The sequence below is a fragment of the Nannobrachium achirus genome (genome assembly GCF_963921795.1).
Source record: "Nannobrachium achirus genome assembly, chromosome: 18".
NCBI lineage: Eukaryota > Metazoa > Chordata > Actinopteri > Myctophiformes > Myctophidae > Nannobrachium > Nannobrachium achirus.
The window spans coordinates 27,069,991-27,086,418 of record NC_137825.1 but is presented as its reverse complement, the minus strand read 5'-3'; the positions used below and the strand labels follow the sequence as shown (position 1 = coordinate 27,086,418).

Below are 16,428 nucleotides of genomic sequence, written 5' to 3'. Positions count from 1 at the left end.
GTCCAGGAGGTGTACTTGTACAACAAGCTGCCTTACGCTACAGAAACAGTAAGACTTTACTACTTAAACATCAAGCACACGTGCAAGTGTCATCTAGAAGCGTAACTGCTTGAATTGTACATGATTTTCATCGACTTGTTGTAGCTGAACCACATTTCTTTCTCTGTGAATGTTTTAATTATAATAATATAATTTTCAGCTGTCAGGGAAGCATTTTGGTGATGTTGAACCACTAGAGGGCGAGAGCGGACTTTTCCAGGAAGGCCTCAGATTTTAGGTAATTCTATATACAGTAGGCTGTGTCACAGACTGTGTTGTGTTTGTGAATTTTCTATGATTTACCAACCTTCGGGTTAAACTTTCTTCTGGATTTTATACAGAATGGGTTGTGCTACTCTTTTACCTTTAAGGGTTTTTAAATAGAGGTGACACTTCTTGGCTCCTTCCAAGTGTAACCCATAACCCAGTATGTACATATTCCAGACACCTTACAACAGAAACAGCCCTATTTGATTAATGGAGTTATTTCTCATTGCTATGCAAAGGTGTTAAAAAGTTGTAGTGGTAGTAGAAGGGTATATTCCATCTTCTAGACATAGAATAACAAATGTGAAGTGATGTACAGTATCACCCATTTTAGAGGTCAGGGCTAGCAATGGCAAGCATGTAAATCTTTGGTGTAAAGAGGAGTTTTGGCCCCGCAAAATGCCTCAGTGACTAATTATAATGTAAAGCAGGGGTCTTCAACAGGGGGCCCGGGCCTCAGAGTTACTACAGGGGGTCCTCCAAATCTTTGTGTGATAGAAAGAAAAAAAGAAAATCTCCTTTTTAGCCAGATTCTTAACCAGATTCTGAGAGCTTTAGCCAAAAATAGAAGATCCACAAGCTCACAACGCCTCGCAGCACGAGGCATAAGCTTGTAGATCGGCTATTTTCGGCAAAGATGTTTGGTGTAGAGGGGAAAAAGAGCAGACTAAGTACAGAGTGAAAGGTCAAGTTTATTAAGTATTGACGGTTCAATGGTTAAATATCTGAAAACACAAATTGACATGAATCCAAAATACCCTAATGATTGTGCTGGCGAACAATGAAACGATATGGAATCTATGAAAAGGTTGTGGGGGTCCCCCGGTCCCTGCTTCATCTCTCACTCTCTGTGGGGGTCCTTGGCCTGAAAACGTTGAAGACCCCTGATGTAAAGAGAACATGTACAATGCATTTTGTCTCAAGCCATACAATAATATGAAATAGACTATGAGCAATACTAATACTTTACTCCAGCTCTCTCCATTGTCTCCGCCACCTGTGTGTGTGTGTGTGTGTGTGTGTGTGTGTGTGTGTGTGTGTGTGTGTGTGTGTGTGTGTGTGTGTGTGTGTGTGTGTGTGTGTGTGTGTGTGTGTGTGTGTGTGTGTGTGTGTGTGTGTGTGTGTGTGTGTGTGTGTGTGTGTGTGTGTGTGTGCGCGCGCGCGTGTGCGTGCGCGCTAACTTTGGCACTGTTAATAATAATAATAATAAACTGTATTTGTATAGCTTTCATGATATGAAAATGCAGCTCTAAGTGCTTTACAGAAAAAGTACTAATAAGTTGGACCGGTTGGCGTAAAAGCTTTTGGTTGGAGAATTTCTTTTTTTTTTGGGTATATTTTGCCTTTCCCTAAAACCTGTGCTTTGGTTCTCTCACATAATAGTACTGTACATAGTTTGATGGGTTGTTCTGGTCCCTCTAAAGTTCTTGTCAACTTATACCACAACATGTGTGATAGAATGCTGAGGAAATGCATTCATCAACAAGGGGGGCCTTTTACCAGAGTGGTAATCTTTATGTCAAGAATCAGCTGGCACTTTTGAACGACGCATAATGTTATGCAGGCTCAAGACCTTTAATTAATCAAATACCATAAACATGTGTCATGCACATACAGCCTGTGAAGAACATGCCGGAGCAAGACAGATAAAATGGGAATATGCCCCTCAAAAAACCCTGATCTAAGATCAGAAGCACTGTTCTCCTCTCAGGTCAATGAATTGGCTTTGCTGATCCTAGATCTCTGCCCAAGGATAGCAGGTTAAATGCAGAACATCACAGTAGTGGGTAAATGTACTGTATAATTAGATGCTAGTAGGTAGTGAGATCACAGCATTTACCCGGTAATAGCAGTTATTATGTCACTACTTCATAGAAAGCATTAAAAAAGCATTTTCCTATGAGTGAAAGAAATGTTCTGATTAATATTACTGAATCAACTTGGCTTTATTGTTTTTACTCTTGGAGCAATAAAGATTTCCTTTCTTTGCCGTAAGAGGTGGTAACACTGTGTTATTGTGTACTGTACAATAACACGGTGTACTAAGCCAGACAAATAGGTTGGATTACTTTCCCCTAATTGTCCTCATTACAGATTGTGTATGTTTCAAAGAAGAACGTACACTACTACAATATGTTATTTGTCCTGACGATTAGTGGTTTGCACTTGCCTGTGGCTCAACAGTCGTGGGTGTGGGGTGTTTTCTCAGTGGCATATGTGTTTCTGTTTGTCACCGCCTTTTGTGACATGAGTCTCAATGGCCACGGCACGCACGCGCTTTCTCACCTTCCTCGTGCGTTGCCCTGACAATAGCTGCGATTCATCGAGACATGGCAGGGTGCCAAAGTAGAACCTTGCCAATGATAAGCCGCACAAGAACCCCGAGGGTTCAGCATAGACCATCTCTCATAGGAACAAGCACTCTGCTGAAGGGTTAGAGGCGGAGCGGCTTGATTGATATTAGCTTTCACTAGGGAAATTGTTGGGAAACTGAAGGCCGCTGGGATAAACATCAGCCCGAAATTTGCTCTGTGCATATCTTTCACTCCACCAATCTTTTTCCATTAGTACTTATGTCAGCACACACCTGTAATTTTGAAACAGAAAGGACCACTTGTTTCATCAGGGATCACAAAGTACACCAGTATTCTGTAAATTAAACCGTTTCTGTCTGTTTCAATCATATGAATTCATTATTAATTGCTAAAGTAATTTCCCAATAGAAATGTGATTTGTGGTAAGTAAGTCTGCTTATATTGTTCAGGTAAAATGTGTGCTGACATTAACAGACAGCACTGTATGCTTTCCCTGACTGTAAGGTCACATTCTTCTCACACATCCACTCAACTCGGTGATTTGGGAAGAAAAAGAAAATCCCCAAAACTAACGGCTGTCATCGGCTGTCAGATAATTTAAGCTGTTAATTTGTTTTCATTTTTCCACTGTCAGGTTGGTTAAAAAGTTCAATTACTGTACCTGTCTCCTCCATTCTCCAAGATGAAACGAGTGAATCTTTCCCCCTGTCATTTTTTCCAATTGTAAGGTAAACATATCATTTCACGCGTGATTTCCCTTTCCCCGCTAGCTCTCACAGTACCTTTATTTTCAACATGACTGACAGTGTGTCTACACACCAGGCTGAGTGGTGTGACAGGTACTGTGCTGTGGGAAGGCACAGAATCTGGAGACGAGCGTTTCACCGGAGACAATTCTCAAGTCCTGCAAAAAAAGGTTCTTCAATCTACCCAATGTAATATTTACCCAATACTGTTTCTTGTCATACTTGTCCATTATGAGATGAGTCTACTGAAGGTAATAACATTAACTGTGGGTGTGTTTTATTTAGGTGTTACTGTGTGCCAACATGTCTCCTGTACAGATGTCAGATCACTTCATGCTGATACACAGAAAGATAATAAAAAAAAAAACACTCTGAGATCAATTAACTTTCAGGGTACCTTCAGCTGTAATTGTTGATGTAAAAACGTCCACTGTGAAACAGGTCCACAGTATACGATTAGATTATGGCCAATAACACAGCTATATTTAATTGAAAGGGATTGAAGTTAGTGCAAGTGATGTTTATTGTTAAAACAAACTAAAACATTAAAACTCTATATTCTGATAATGATTGCTATAGAGTGTTTGTTCAGTAACCGGATCTCCCAGTCTCTTCAACTCTTTAATAAACAAAATAAAATAATATTTTCAGGTGGGTTGCCAATTTCAGCCAATCAAGAGAGATTCCCCATTTATCAGCTTCAAAACAGTTCCAATTTTGTCTGCTCACTTTTTGATTCATCACTTCCAAACTTGTTTATCCTGTATGAGTTCTCTCCTGATTGAATACAATTGTTATACCAACCTGAATATGTATTTATTGAACAAACATAAGTGTTTGCTATTAGAATATAGAGCTATTATCACTTCTTTTAACAAAAGAATATTTTGTATGGTCTCTAAGCAGATATACAGTACAGCAACAGAATATACACTTTACAGTATATGCTGTGTGTGTGTGTGTGTGTGTGTGTGTGTGTGTGTGTGTGTGTGTGTGTGTGTGTGTGTGTGTGTGTGTGTGTGTGTGTGTGTGTGTGTGTGTGTGTGTCTCTGTGCACGCGGTTGCTCTCTCTCCTGGGTGATTTAAATATTTCATTCTAGTTTCATGAGGGTTCCTCTGCTGGAGGCTGGCAGTCTGTCTCCCCACTGCTGTCAGTGGGTGGTGTAGCTTTAGGCATAGGGGAGGGGGGTGCTTGTGTGTGTGTGTGTGTGTGTGTGTGTGTGTGTGTGTGTGTGTGTGTGTGTGTGTGTGTGTGTGTGTGTGTGTGTTGCAGAAGCTCATTTGTGTTTTCCTTTTTGTGAGTCTGTTCCCTCCTCTCCTCTCTCTCCCTCCGTCCCTCCCTTCCTCTCTCCTCGCAGCTCAGCTTCTCTCAGGGTCAGGTAGCAAGAGTTACACACTTTCACACACACACACACACACACACACACACACACACACACACACACACACACACACACACACACACACAGACACACACACACACACACACACACACACACACACACACACACACACACACACACACACACACACACACAACTCCCAGAGCCCTCAGCAGCGAGTGTACACACACTTCCCTCACTCCCTCCCCAGAGCCCAGTGGGTGAAGGCAGCATGGGCCACTGCTCCCTGAGTGTGCTGCTGCTGCTGCTGTGAGGATGGAGAAGAGAGTGTGTGTGATCCAGACAGACTTCCACCAGTACAGACCCACCATCGGCTTCCACCACAGCGACACCCTGGCACACGTAAGGAATGTCCTCTGGCTTCCCATTCACCTTGCTTTTGCCTCTCTCTGTCTTGTCTGTCTGTCCCTCTTAAGGGACGCCTTCTTCCAGCTGAATTTCTCTGCATTTTTTGCATACCTGTTGCATGGGTTCCCTCTGCTACTGCTGCGTGTGTCCCCTCAGTCTCTGCCTGTGCCTCTGTCTGTCTTTGCATTGAATGTGGAAGCGCTTGAGCGTTCAGCCTGTAACGCTGCTACTGATGGCCCTCTCAGAGCCCCTCCTCGCTGCAGGCCCACCCCACTGGTAGGGGAGGCCTCTCCTCATCCAGCAGAGGGAGTCCTTGTGTGCGTGGGTGCGTGCGTGCATGTGTGTACACTTATTGGTTTATGCTGGTCTTTGTTCTAGTGCAGTGTTTCTCAAACTTTTAAATTTCACGGTCTCCCGTTAACTCTGACAGTGTACAAATCCATTTGTACACTGTCAGAGTTACAGTCTTGTATGGGTCCATTTAGACCCTCCTAAAGGAACCCACAGAGTCCCTGGAATCCACTTTGAGAAACACTGTTCTAGTGTACTATGGTGTTGGTGTGTGTGTAGGGCAAACAAGTGCGTGTTGTGTGTATAGTATGGACGTATGGTTGTTTATATGTTCGTACAGATTTCATTCTTTCTGGTTTAATACAATACCACGCGTGCTGACAGTTTGCAAGGCAAGTTTATTGGCTCAATAACAGACAGCGCTAAACTTTTAGCAGAAGAATGCTCAGGGGGACAAGCCACAAGAATGCCCGAGGACCTAACAGTAAATTCCAGCCACACATAAGCAACCGATTGAGGTGCAGGGAATTAGTTGAGATCTATCTCAACTTGTTGAATACATTGGGTGTCTAATAGACATTCAGATAGGAGTGTTGCTGTGCAGTTTGCATGCTTGGTTTGTGCTTTGAGCGCATCTCAAGGCCTTATCTTTCAATCTACTGTATGATGCACGGCTGTGTGGCATCAAACTGCTTCTCTCCACTGCAAACCATGATGGCTTTTATGAGTTGTGAGATCAGTAGGGGAGATCTCTCTATCTCTCTATCACACACACACATGCACGCACACACGTGCGCACACATACACATATACAGTACATACACGTACAGATCCTTCTCCTGGCATTCGTTCTAGGTGTGTCTTGCAACAAAGACATGAAAAGCTGTGTGATCTCTTTGAGGATACTTATTGCATGTGGGTCATCAGAGTTTCTATGTGGCTCAGTATAAGAATAATGTACTCCTCAACACAGGCACCTGCCTCTTGTAATAACACTGAATTGGCCGAAATTGGAAGGAAGATTTCAATCTTAGCAATTTAATCTTCAAGAATATTATGGCTGGGCGAGATCCTTTCAAATGTTACTAGTTAGAGACAGGGTAGAATATAATACAAAACAAAAGAAGTTTTGCTTTTGATGATGTTTTGTGATGATTGTACTTGTTGGACTATACTTTTACTATTACATTTTTAACCAGTCCTTGTGGGAAAAGGCCAGAAAAGAAACTGTCACCATGGAGAACCACATAACATTTCATAATACCATCAGTGATCGCTCCTGCTCAGCGTAGAGTTTGTTATTATCTTACAACAATCATGTCATTTATACATAATGTATAAAGTATTATAATAACAGACCTATCCCCCCCGTCTTGCACATCAGAGGGGTGTAAGTTAATTTTGAGTTGCTCTGTTGATCAAAGTACTGCTGTGCATTCCTCCATGACCCAGGCACAGGGTTCAGCCAGAGGCCAGGCTTTGGGCCACTGCACCCTTCAGTCCACTCACCTGGAAGCATTTTAGTGCATTAAAGTACATGTACTCCTAAGTGGAACTGTGGAACCCAGACTGTGCTGGACTTGCATGTGTTATGACTATGAAGTAATGTGGGGCAATTAACTGAAAATATATCAAAAATAGATATTTCGAACCATTTACTTATAACCGAATAATAGAAACTAAATATATATATATATATATATATATATATATATATATATATATATATATATATAGCCGAGTGTGATCTACAAGCTCACAACGGCTGCATCTGCGACGCGACGTGAGCTTGTATGTCTGCTGTTAACCGGAAGTGTGGTGCAGTGTGGTGCAAAACATTCTCCAGTAAATTCCCGCGGAAAGAGGTGGATATAGACAAATGTAAGTACATTTTTATGATCGACTAAATTGATTAGTCTGATTAGTGCTCACAACAACGTTGCATCGCAATGTATTGTGATCTTGTAGATCTGCTATTTTCACAATAAAAATAAATAATCATTCATTAATCGTAATAGAGGCACATGTTTCAAATAATCGTGATACTGGTTTTAAGTCATATGGCCCAGTCCTACTATGAAGTCAGTTTGGCTTGACATTATCTGGGTGGTGCGCATAATGGCCATGATAATATACAGCAGTGGTTTTCAGCCAGTGGTCCTTGAGGGGGTTTCAGCCTTTCAGGTGGTCCTCAACTAAATGATGGAGAGTTGGTAACCAAATGGACCCTTATAGTTCTTTAACTCTTAAGGTCTGAGAGGCTAAACCTCATCAAATGGTGGTCCGTGTCTCAAATGCAGAATAAATTATGGACCTTCATATGAAAAAGGTTGAAAACCACCGATATACTGTGCCGACATGCTCAAGGACTTGAGGAAATATAGTCAATAGCATTCTGATCTCTAACAGGTGTAAATGTGAGTAGAGGTGGCATACAGCTGTTAAAATAATATACTGAGTAGGATGATGATCATGGGAATAATATCGTCACTGTCGGGCAGAAACCTTGTATCTCCAAGTTTAAATTTGTACATTTTTTCTCAAAGTAAAGCCCTGCTTCATCATTTGGTCATCGTACAAAAGTAGTGAAAACAGCTGATCTACAAGCTTGTAGATTGGCTGTTTTCACTAGTTTAAATCATTTTAAAAATGCAATACAAACGGTTTTGGACATACCAGTTTTCCACCCGACAACGACGATATACTACTCAGTACTCACCTCCACATTGAAGAGAAATCTAAAGAATGGGGAGTATTTTTGGAAACCGTACACCGTATGGAAGAGTTATGAAAAAGGTGTGATGCCTTGGACTGGAAGAGCAACCGGTATTTACAGAGCTGCAAATGAGATGGAAAGTTGGAGAGTTCGGTTCACGGAGTGGAAAAGTGCATAAATCACAGTCATGAACCCCTGTGTGTTTTGTGTGTCAGTTATCCACTTTCAACCTGGCGTCCTATATTTTTGTCATGTGAAACACATATTGTACGTACAAAAAGAAAATTGGACAAACACCCCCTTTTACTTCAAGTCAAAACACGACCACTTAGCAACACCATAGTGACTATTCATCGTGCACTTTAACAAAGAGAAGAGTTAATTTGGGTTTTAGCTGGTGCTCTCGCAATTTTCCCAACAATATCCTCTGCCTTAGGTGGCTGAGCCCTGTGATCATGCTACTAAAGCTGAACTATTGATGTGTCATGCTTTATCTTCTCCCTCTGTTTGGCACAGTTTGAGGTGTTCGACGTGCAGAAAGATAAGTGTGGCAATAAATCCTGCACTGACAGGCAATGTATTTGTGTGTTTTTAACTGACAATTCCCAAAGGGAAATTCAGACTTGGCAGTGATGATTTACACCTCTTCCTGCGATGTTGTCGGATGTGATGCGTTGTGAGCTTGTAGGTCGGCTATTTTCAGTTAGCGCATGCCACATTAGGCATCAGGAGGAGGTTAATCTATCCTCATGGATTGAAGTTAAAACACCCATCCTAAATCTAAAATCCTATTTGGGCAAGGTGGCAATTATTACTGGCAGACGTTTAAGTGAGGCCCTGCCACAGTTCCCTGTCTAATTTACAGCTGACAAACTGTGTGTCAGTTTTGAGAAGTAAATTTACTGTTGGCGGCCGCTCGGTTTAAAGAGTTGGGCTAATGACAGCTCATTTCCCAATGGCGCAGATACCAGGGCTCAAGCAACGACAGGTCTTTGTCTTTGCCTGTGTGCGTGCGTGTTTGTGTGTTGGAGAGGGATAGATGGAGAGAGAGAGAGAGAGAAAGTTTATTGTGCGTGTGCATGTGCGCCTGTCTCTGTAACTCGGTTTTCTTGCTCAAACCCTGTTTTCTTCAGAGCTAGCTGTGGAAAATTAGCTCACATCTGTTTTTCCAGGCAAGGGAAATACAAATTTATGCTTTGGTAGCCAGGCCAAAATTACTTGTAGAATCTTGTTACTACACTAGGTGTGGAGAGAAAATGAAGGAAGATTGACTGATTCTGGCATGCACAATGCATACAATATAGGCATTTGCTCTCTGCAAGGTACATTAGCAGTCTTGGATGACGCATCTACAGTACCATAGGTCAAGGCTATGGACAAAGTAAATATCTTGCAAGGAAAAAGGATGTCTGTGGCCATGCATTGTAAAGTCTCATCCCAGAGGCTCTCTTGACCTTGCTCACATAGCTGTTGCTCTGTGCTGCAAATGGCATTATGTATAGGCTTGTTTTCACTTGACCACAAATAATTTACCGTAGATTGTATGTTGTTTAGACAGATACTACATTTGATGTTTACCTGGTAGACAATACTATCTTTTGCACTGACTAAATTGTATTCTTTGTACTGTACTTTGTGCTATTTTCTATGATTTCACATAGTTGCTAAGGATAAGAGCACTCGCTAAATGCCTACATTTTAAATTGTTAATGTCACAAAATAAACCATCTTTTCTATGTATGAAACATATTAGTATGCACTGGAGAACTGATCATAAAAAAGTATACCATTATTAACATCCAGAGAGATGCCATTTGAACGGATGATTTGCTATACTTAAGTTCTTAAGTGCAACTTAAGAACTCAAATGATTCACATCGACCACATATGTACACACAATCCTCTGCAGAGAAAAACAAAAGCCCAGATAACGATCTCAGGTTGCACGGAATTCCGCCGTAAATCTCCCAGGTTAGTTTACAGTACTGTACGTGCGGGGTGTTCAGCACATTACCACATGCTCACAAACAGGCTGCTGGAGCCCCAGCAGAAGAGAAGCCTCTTTAGCAAGCGATTCTGCCTGTGATGAGGACGGACTGGTCTAGGAGGCAGGGGTGTCGCACCAAATTCTGGGCCCAAAGTACTTTAACTGTTGAAAAATAACAGACATACAAGCTTGTAGATCTGCTATTTTTGAAAAATAGCAGATCGTGAACATTTGTGCAAGTCTTTGAGTATTTCAAATCCTTCTAAGGTTTTTTGAAAAACCTATCTTTCTATGTCAGTGGTGCTCAAACCTTTTCATGTGAAGGACCCCCAATATTATATGTATTTTGCCATGGACCTTCGCTTAAAAAATACATGTATTCAAAGATTTGCACACATTTTCACGACTTTTCAAAAATAGCAGACCTACAAGCTCGCATGCAGCGCGCGCTGTGAGCTTATATATACATGCTATTTTTCAATAGCTAAAGTATAAAATAATGAAGTTCCCTCCACCTTGGGCCCTAGTAACTCAGTCCCACTTTTCCCTCCTTGTGACGCCCCTGCTGGGAGGCACTGGTGAGACCCAACCGACAACCTTTCTACCCACAATAACATGCACATACCATCAACAGTCCCACGTCACTGTCTACCCCTGACTGAACTGCACCGCAGCTGCTGGAACTCCAACATGAACCTGGGTCTTTTGTACCAGGTACTTGTCTGACCCGGGTCAAACACTTGCGTTAGTGTTTGTTTTATTTGCTTGGCAGTACCAGATGGGTGTGGTTGGGAGCAGTGCAATGATTCAAATCGTGACAAGAAAGGTTTTCAGCTGAAAAGGATTGTACAGACTGACAATCAAATACAGTAACTGTCTAAATGTCATGTGGCAAACCGCACCTACTATACAGTATCTGACCTTCAAGTAGAATTAACCGCTTGCATCCTATTTAATATTTTGTCATTATTAGATGGTTTCGTCAAGCAAAAATGTACGATATATTAACTCACTACATGTACTTTTATTTATATTATATATTTTTTTACAATTTATTTGCCTATAATGACATGCCCAAAATAGGGACTGGATGAAAGTGGTTAAAGTGATTGAGCTTTGGTATAAATATGCGTTGTCAGGGCATGCCATGATATCAATCCAAATATTGCCATTTGCAATTTCATTTTTATCTGTTACTTTGCTGCTCTGTGATGGAGGAACTGTAAATAGCGATACAAAACCTTCTGAAACAGGTCTCAAAATCACACTTTTAGCACCTAAAAGTATATAAATTAAGCAGATCCTGCCAATACACTATATATAAGAAGAAGTCATCACCATTAGGCAAAATGGGTAAATAAAAAGAGCACTAAAGCAACAGATAAAGATAATAGCCAATATTTTGTAAAATATTTTGTCTTATATCATACCCAGGTAGATTAAAACTCAATAATAAACTCAAGATTCTACCAGAGCTTAAACTAGATTCTGTACATACTATATTGCTTATAGCTGCCTTTTACACCTGCACTGGCTCCTGGGAAAGATGCAACGTCTGGAAACGATTGCACGATTGAGTGGTTGAGTGTTTTGACCAGACTTCGTTTGGTCTGAAGCTGTTATTTTTTGATAGATGTTTATGTGAGTCTTTCTAAACTCCTGGAGCTTGGCCCTGTTTACATAGCCTTAATGCCTTTCATACAGTATCTCATCACACGCACACCTCTGTGGACGTCTGAAGGGGGGAAACGGCTCTGCAGACGGCAGGGTGTTGGGCAGGAGTGCTGCATCGGCATGAGGAGGAAATCTCAGATTGTTTTAGTGAAAGGGAGCCAGCAGGAGGCCCATCTGGAGAAAGAGGGAGTAGTGTGTGCGTGCGTGCGTGCGTGCGTGCGTGCGTGCGTGCGTGCGTGCGTGCGTGTGTGTTTGTGTGTGTGTGTCTCATGATGTGTGTGGATGTGCACTCAGCCACATATGCGCAGGTATGTGCATATGTGTGTTTGAGGGCATACACGAGGCATACAATACGATCGCTGCAGAGTAGTATGGTTGTTAGCGCGCGTGTGTGTGTGTGTGCGTGCACACTTTCATGTGTGTGGAAAGTGAGGGGGGGGGGGGACTGTTCAGTTAGACTCCAGACATAAGTGAGAGTCTCAGACAGCCAGCCAGGCTGAAATATCAGGCTTTGTGTGTGTGTGTGTGTGTGCGTGCGTGCGTGCGTGTGTCTGTGTGTTGCCTCAGGTTGCGTCTCTGTCACAGCAGCAGCAGCAGCAGCAGCTGCACGCTCAGACACAGGCGGCAGGGATGAGGGAGAGAGAGGAGCTGAGGAGAGCCATAGAGCAGAGTGACCGTCTGCTGTCCAGGGTCCGAGAGCTGGAGCAGCAGAACAGCCAGCTCAGCAAAGACAACAATGAGGTGGCCACTCTGTACCGAGCTGTAAGTCTCATGTCTATAGTACCTCCTTCTGTACCCTCTGTACCCTCCTCTGTACCGAGCTGTAAGTCTCATGTCTATACCCTCCTTCCGTTCCCTCTGTACCCTCCTCTGTACCGAGCTGTAAGTCTCATGTCTATACCCTCCTTCTGTACCCTGTACCCTCTGTACCCTCCTCTGTACCAAGCTGTAAGTCTCCTTCTGTACCCTGTACCCTCTGTACCCTCCTCTGTACCGAGCTGTAAGTCTCATGTCTATACCCTCCTTCTGTACCCTGTACCCTCTGTACCCTCCTCTGTACCGAGCTGTAAGTCTCATGTCTATACCCTCCTTCTGTACCCTCCTCTGTACCGAGCTGTAAGTCTCATGTCTATACCCTCCTTCTGAGCCTGATGCTATAGTCCATCTGTCTCTTGATGGGATGCTCTCTCTCTCTCTCTCTCTCTCTCTCTCTCTCTCTCTCTCTGCCTCACTCACTCTCTCTGTCTCTGCCTCTCTGTCCCTGCCTCTCTCTGTCTCTGCCTCTCTGTCCCTGCCTCTCTCTTTCTCTGCCTCTCTCTCTCTCTCTCTCTCTCTCTCTGCCTCTCTCTCTCTCTCTCTCTCTAACTCTGTCTCTCTCTCTGCCTATTTGTGTCTCTCTACCTCTCTCGGCCCCTCTCTCTCTCTCTCTCTCTGCCTCTACCTCTCTCTCACTGTCTTTCTCCGTTTCTCAATCTCTCTTTTCAATCTCTCTTTTACCCCCCCCCCCCTCTCTCTCTCCATCTCACTGTCGCTATCCTTATTTAAACAAAAAAGAAAGGAGTGATTATTCAAGATTGGGTTGAATTTCTGCTCAATAAGGAATTTTTCAAACATGGTCATTATTCCATGGGTGGATGATATTAAATGCATAATGATACCCTTTAGGCATGACAGACATGGCTTGTTCTAGGTATTTTATTGCCTGTGTCTGTCTCTGTCTCTCTGTGGTTTTTACTGCTGTGTTGACCAATTTCTACAGTAGATGGTTTTATTGAGAAACAGGACAGTGTGTTTGTTTAATGAGACCTCTCGTGGTGGCTGGCTCACAGCTAGGGATGGGACGATAAGCGATATTATCGTCTATCGTGATAAAAAACACTCACGATAATCGTATCGTGGATATTTAATTTATCGTGATATATGCACAGGGATTAATTCACCTTTTATTTGCCAAGCTGCATATCCGGTACCATTTAAACCTTCTATTGGTAAAGGGTACTTATAATAAACGTACTTGATAGTACAGTCTTTTTTTCACTCTATCAAATGTCTTTGCCAAAAAATAGCCGATCTACAAGCTCACAACGCGTCGCAAATGTTCCGCCCCAGGATAATGGATTTTGATTATCGCGATAATATCGTAAATCGCGATCTCTTTTTGTCACAATAATCGTGATATGGAGTTTCCATATTGTCCCATCCCATCCCTAGTTTGTTTAATGAGACCTCTGGGGGTGGCTGACTCACATCCTTCTGTTTTCTCTGCCTCTGATTGAGTGCTTTACAGTGAGGTGAACCCTTTGACAGACACGCCCTCTTTTGTTGCAGGGATCAACATACTATAGACTGTAATGGTGTTTGATGTACTTACTGCTTTAGCCATCATCGCTCAGCTGCCAGGAAGGCAAGATGAAATCTGTTTCTGCTGAACAGTTTGTTCATTAGTTTGTCATTTAATCACTCGAAAGTAATGATGGTGATCCTCAATGGTGATTTTTTCAGCCAGACGTTCATATGATATTATAGGCAAACATGATCCAAGCTTTAAAAAAGGACAGTGAAAATAGCAGATCTGCAAACTGTGTCACATGGCAAACGCGTTGTGAGCTTTTTGATCTGTTTTTGGAAGTAACGATGTCCGCCTTAAAACGCACTACATATTCCACATTGAGTTTGATTCTCATGGCAATAATCATGTTGTCAGTAGTTGTCACATTTTTCAAATAGTCATTATGTAACATAATGGAATGAAACTTGCATAAGGGCAGAGGCTTTAGCGTGGCGGACAGGAAGGGGAGAAGGAGAGGGGAGCGGAGCAGTGCTCAGGGGTGTCGCACCAAATTCTGGGCCCTGGTAGTGGGTACAAGGATTCACTGCGGGCCCCCCATAAATGTTCTCCATTTAGACTGGGAACGTATTATCACGCATTATTTTGTGCTTTAACTATTGAAAAATAGCAGATATACAAGCTCACCATAGCAGATATGCAAGCTTGTAGATCTGTTATTTTTATAAAATTGTGAAAAAAGTCTTTGAATATTTAAAATCCGTTTCTATGTCAGTGGTGCTCAAACCTTTTCATGTGAAGGACCCCCAAAATGATATGTATTTAGCCACGGACCCCCATCTCAAAATATTTAGTTCCAGGGACCCCCCCCAGAAGCAAGATTTGAGTTACAAATGTTCGCTTAAAAAAATGCATATATTCAAAGATCTGCACACATTTTCACAACTTTTCAAAAATAGCAGGGGCCATATTATGATCCAGGTCTTATGCCTTATAACTTCTTTACCTTTTTTTCACTATTTTGAAAAACATTTTTAAATACTTCAAATGCTGATCTACATCTGCACGTTGTGAACTTGCAGATCAGCTATTTGAAATATTTAAAAAACTTAAACAAAATAGTAAAAAAAAGGCAAAGAAGTTAAGGCATAAGACCTGGATCATAATAGGGCCCCAGATCTACAAGCTCGCAGCGCGGCACTCGGTGCCGCGCTGTGAGCTTGTATATCTGCTATTTTTCAATAGCTAAAGTATAAAATAATTAAGGCCCCTCCTCCACCTTGGGCCCTAGTAACTCAGTCCCACTCCCCCCCCCCCCCCCTTGTGACGCCCCTGAACAGTGCTATACTGCCAGTGTTTGGAGAAAGTACTCCAGTGTTGCCCAGGGGATTTAGTCATTACTTGGTGCTGAGTGCCTTAGCAGACCCTTCAGATGGCTTCAGAAGAATGCACTGAAGAAAAAAGAAAATCAAAGAATTGGACGACTGCCCCCCTCGCTCTGTATTTTACTGCTGTCTGGTTCTGACAAATCAAACTGTCATTGAGAGTTGAGAATGGCTTGTGGCCATCTGTTGGTGCCACTGGAATGACTGGATATGAAGTATTATCTGCATAGTCGCCTGCGTGTTAGTAGGGCTGTCACGATTATGACATTTTACATGACGATTAATTTGTCACTCAAATAATTGCAATTAACGATTTAATTGTGTTTTTGTCGCTGACAATTACATTTCTGTTTTGGCTTATGGGCTTTGAGGTTGCACATGGCAGATATGACATATAACCTAAATATACAAAGAAATTACTGACACATTTGACAACTTTATACTTAAAAATGACATTGATAGTGGAAATAGCTGATCTACAAGCTTCGCATCGCGACGCGTTGTGAGCTTGTAGATTTGCTATTTCCACTATTTTTTAACATGAATTTGAAAATATTATTATTTTTCAACATGGAAACGATTATGATGATTATGACAAAATAATTGCGATTATGTCAAATAATTGCGATTAGACAGGCCTGCATGTTAGATGACAATTCCTCCCTGTGGTGGAAAGTAACTAAGTACATTTACTCAAGTACTGCACTTAAAGGGATATTCCACTTTCAACAGGGAGCAGTGGTAGGGCTTCTCTCCACATACATACCCATTGTAACTTCAAACTTCATTTTAAACATGATAGATTCATTAAAAACACCCATTATTTTTTCTGGTGACTCATTTTACCTTCCTAATACGTGAGCAGGCTGTGTTTTTTCGATAACTTTTTTCATTTATTTTTAATAATTATTTGGAAAAATGGAAAAAATGAAATACAAAAATAATAATAATTAAAAATAAATGAAAAATG

The 16,428-nt window shown here is 41.9% G+C and overlaps 1 protein-coding gene across 4 annotated transcripts in view; it reads left to right on the top strand.

Annotated features, from left to right (window-relative positions):
- Window positions 1–4,603: 4,603 nt before the first annotated feature.
- Window positions 4,604–16,428, top strand: part of LOC308303646 (uncharacterized protein) — a 68,465-nt gene continuing 56,640 nt past the window's right edge. For 2 of the 4 annotated variants that reach the window (XM_080748084.1, XM_080748083.1), the window contains exons 1-2: window positions 4,604–5,112; window positions 12,354–12,548. In XM_080748084.1, coding sequence (XP_080604210.1) covers window positions 5,026–5,112; window positions 12,354–12,548 — 282 coding nt within the window. In that variant the 5' untranslated portion in view covers window positions 4,604–5,025. The remainder of the gene's footprint in view (window positions 5,113–12,353; window positions 12,549–16,428) is intronic. The other 2 variants (XM_080748086.1, XM_080748085.1) reach the window with 1 other exon arrangement.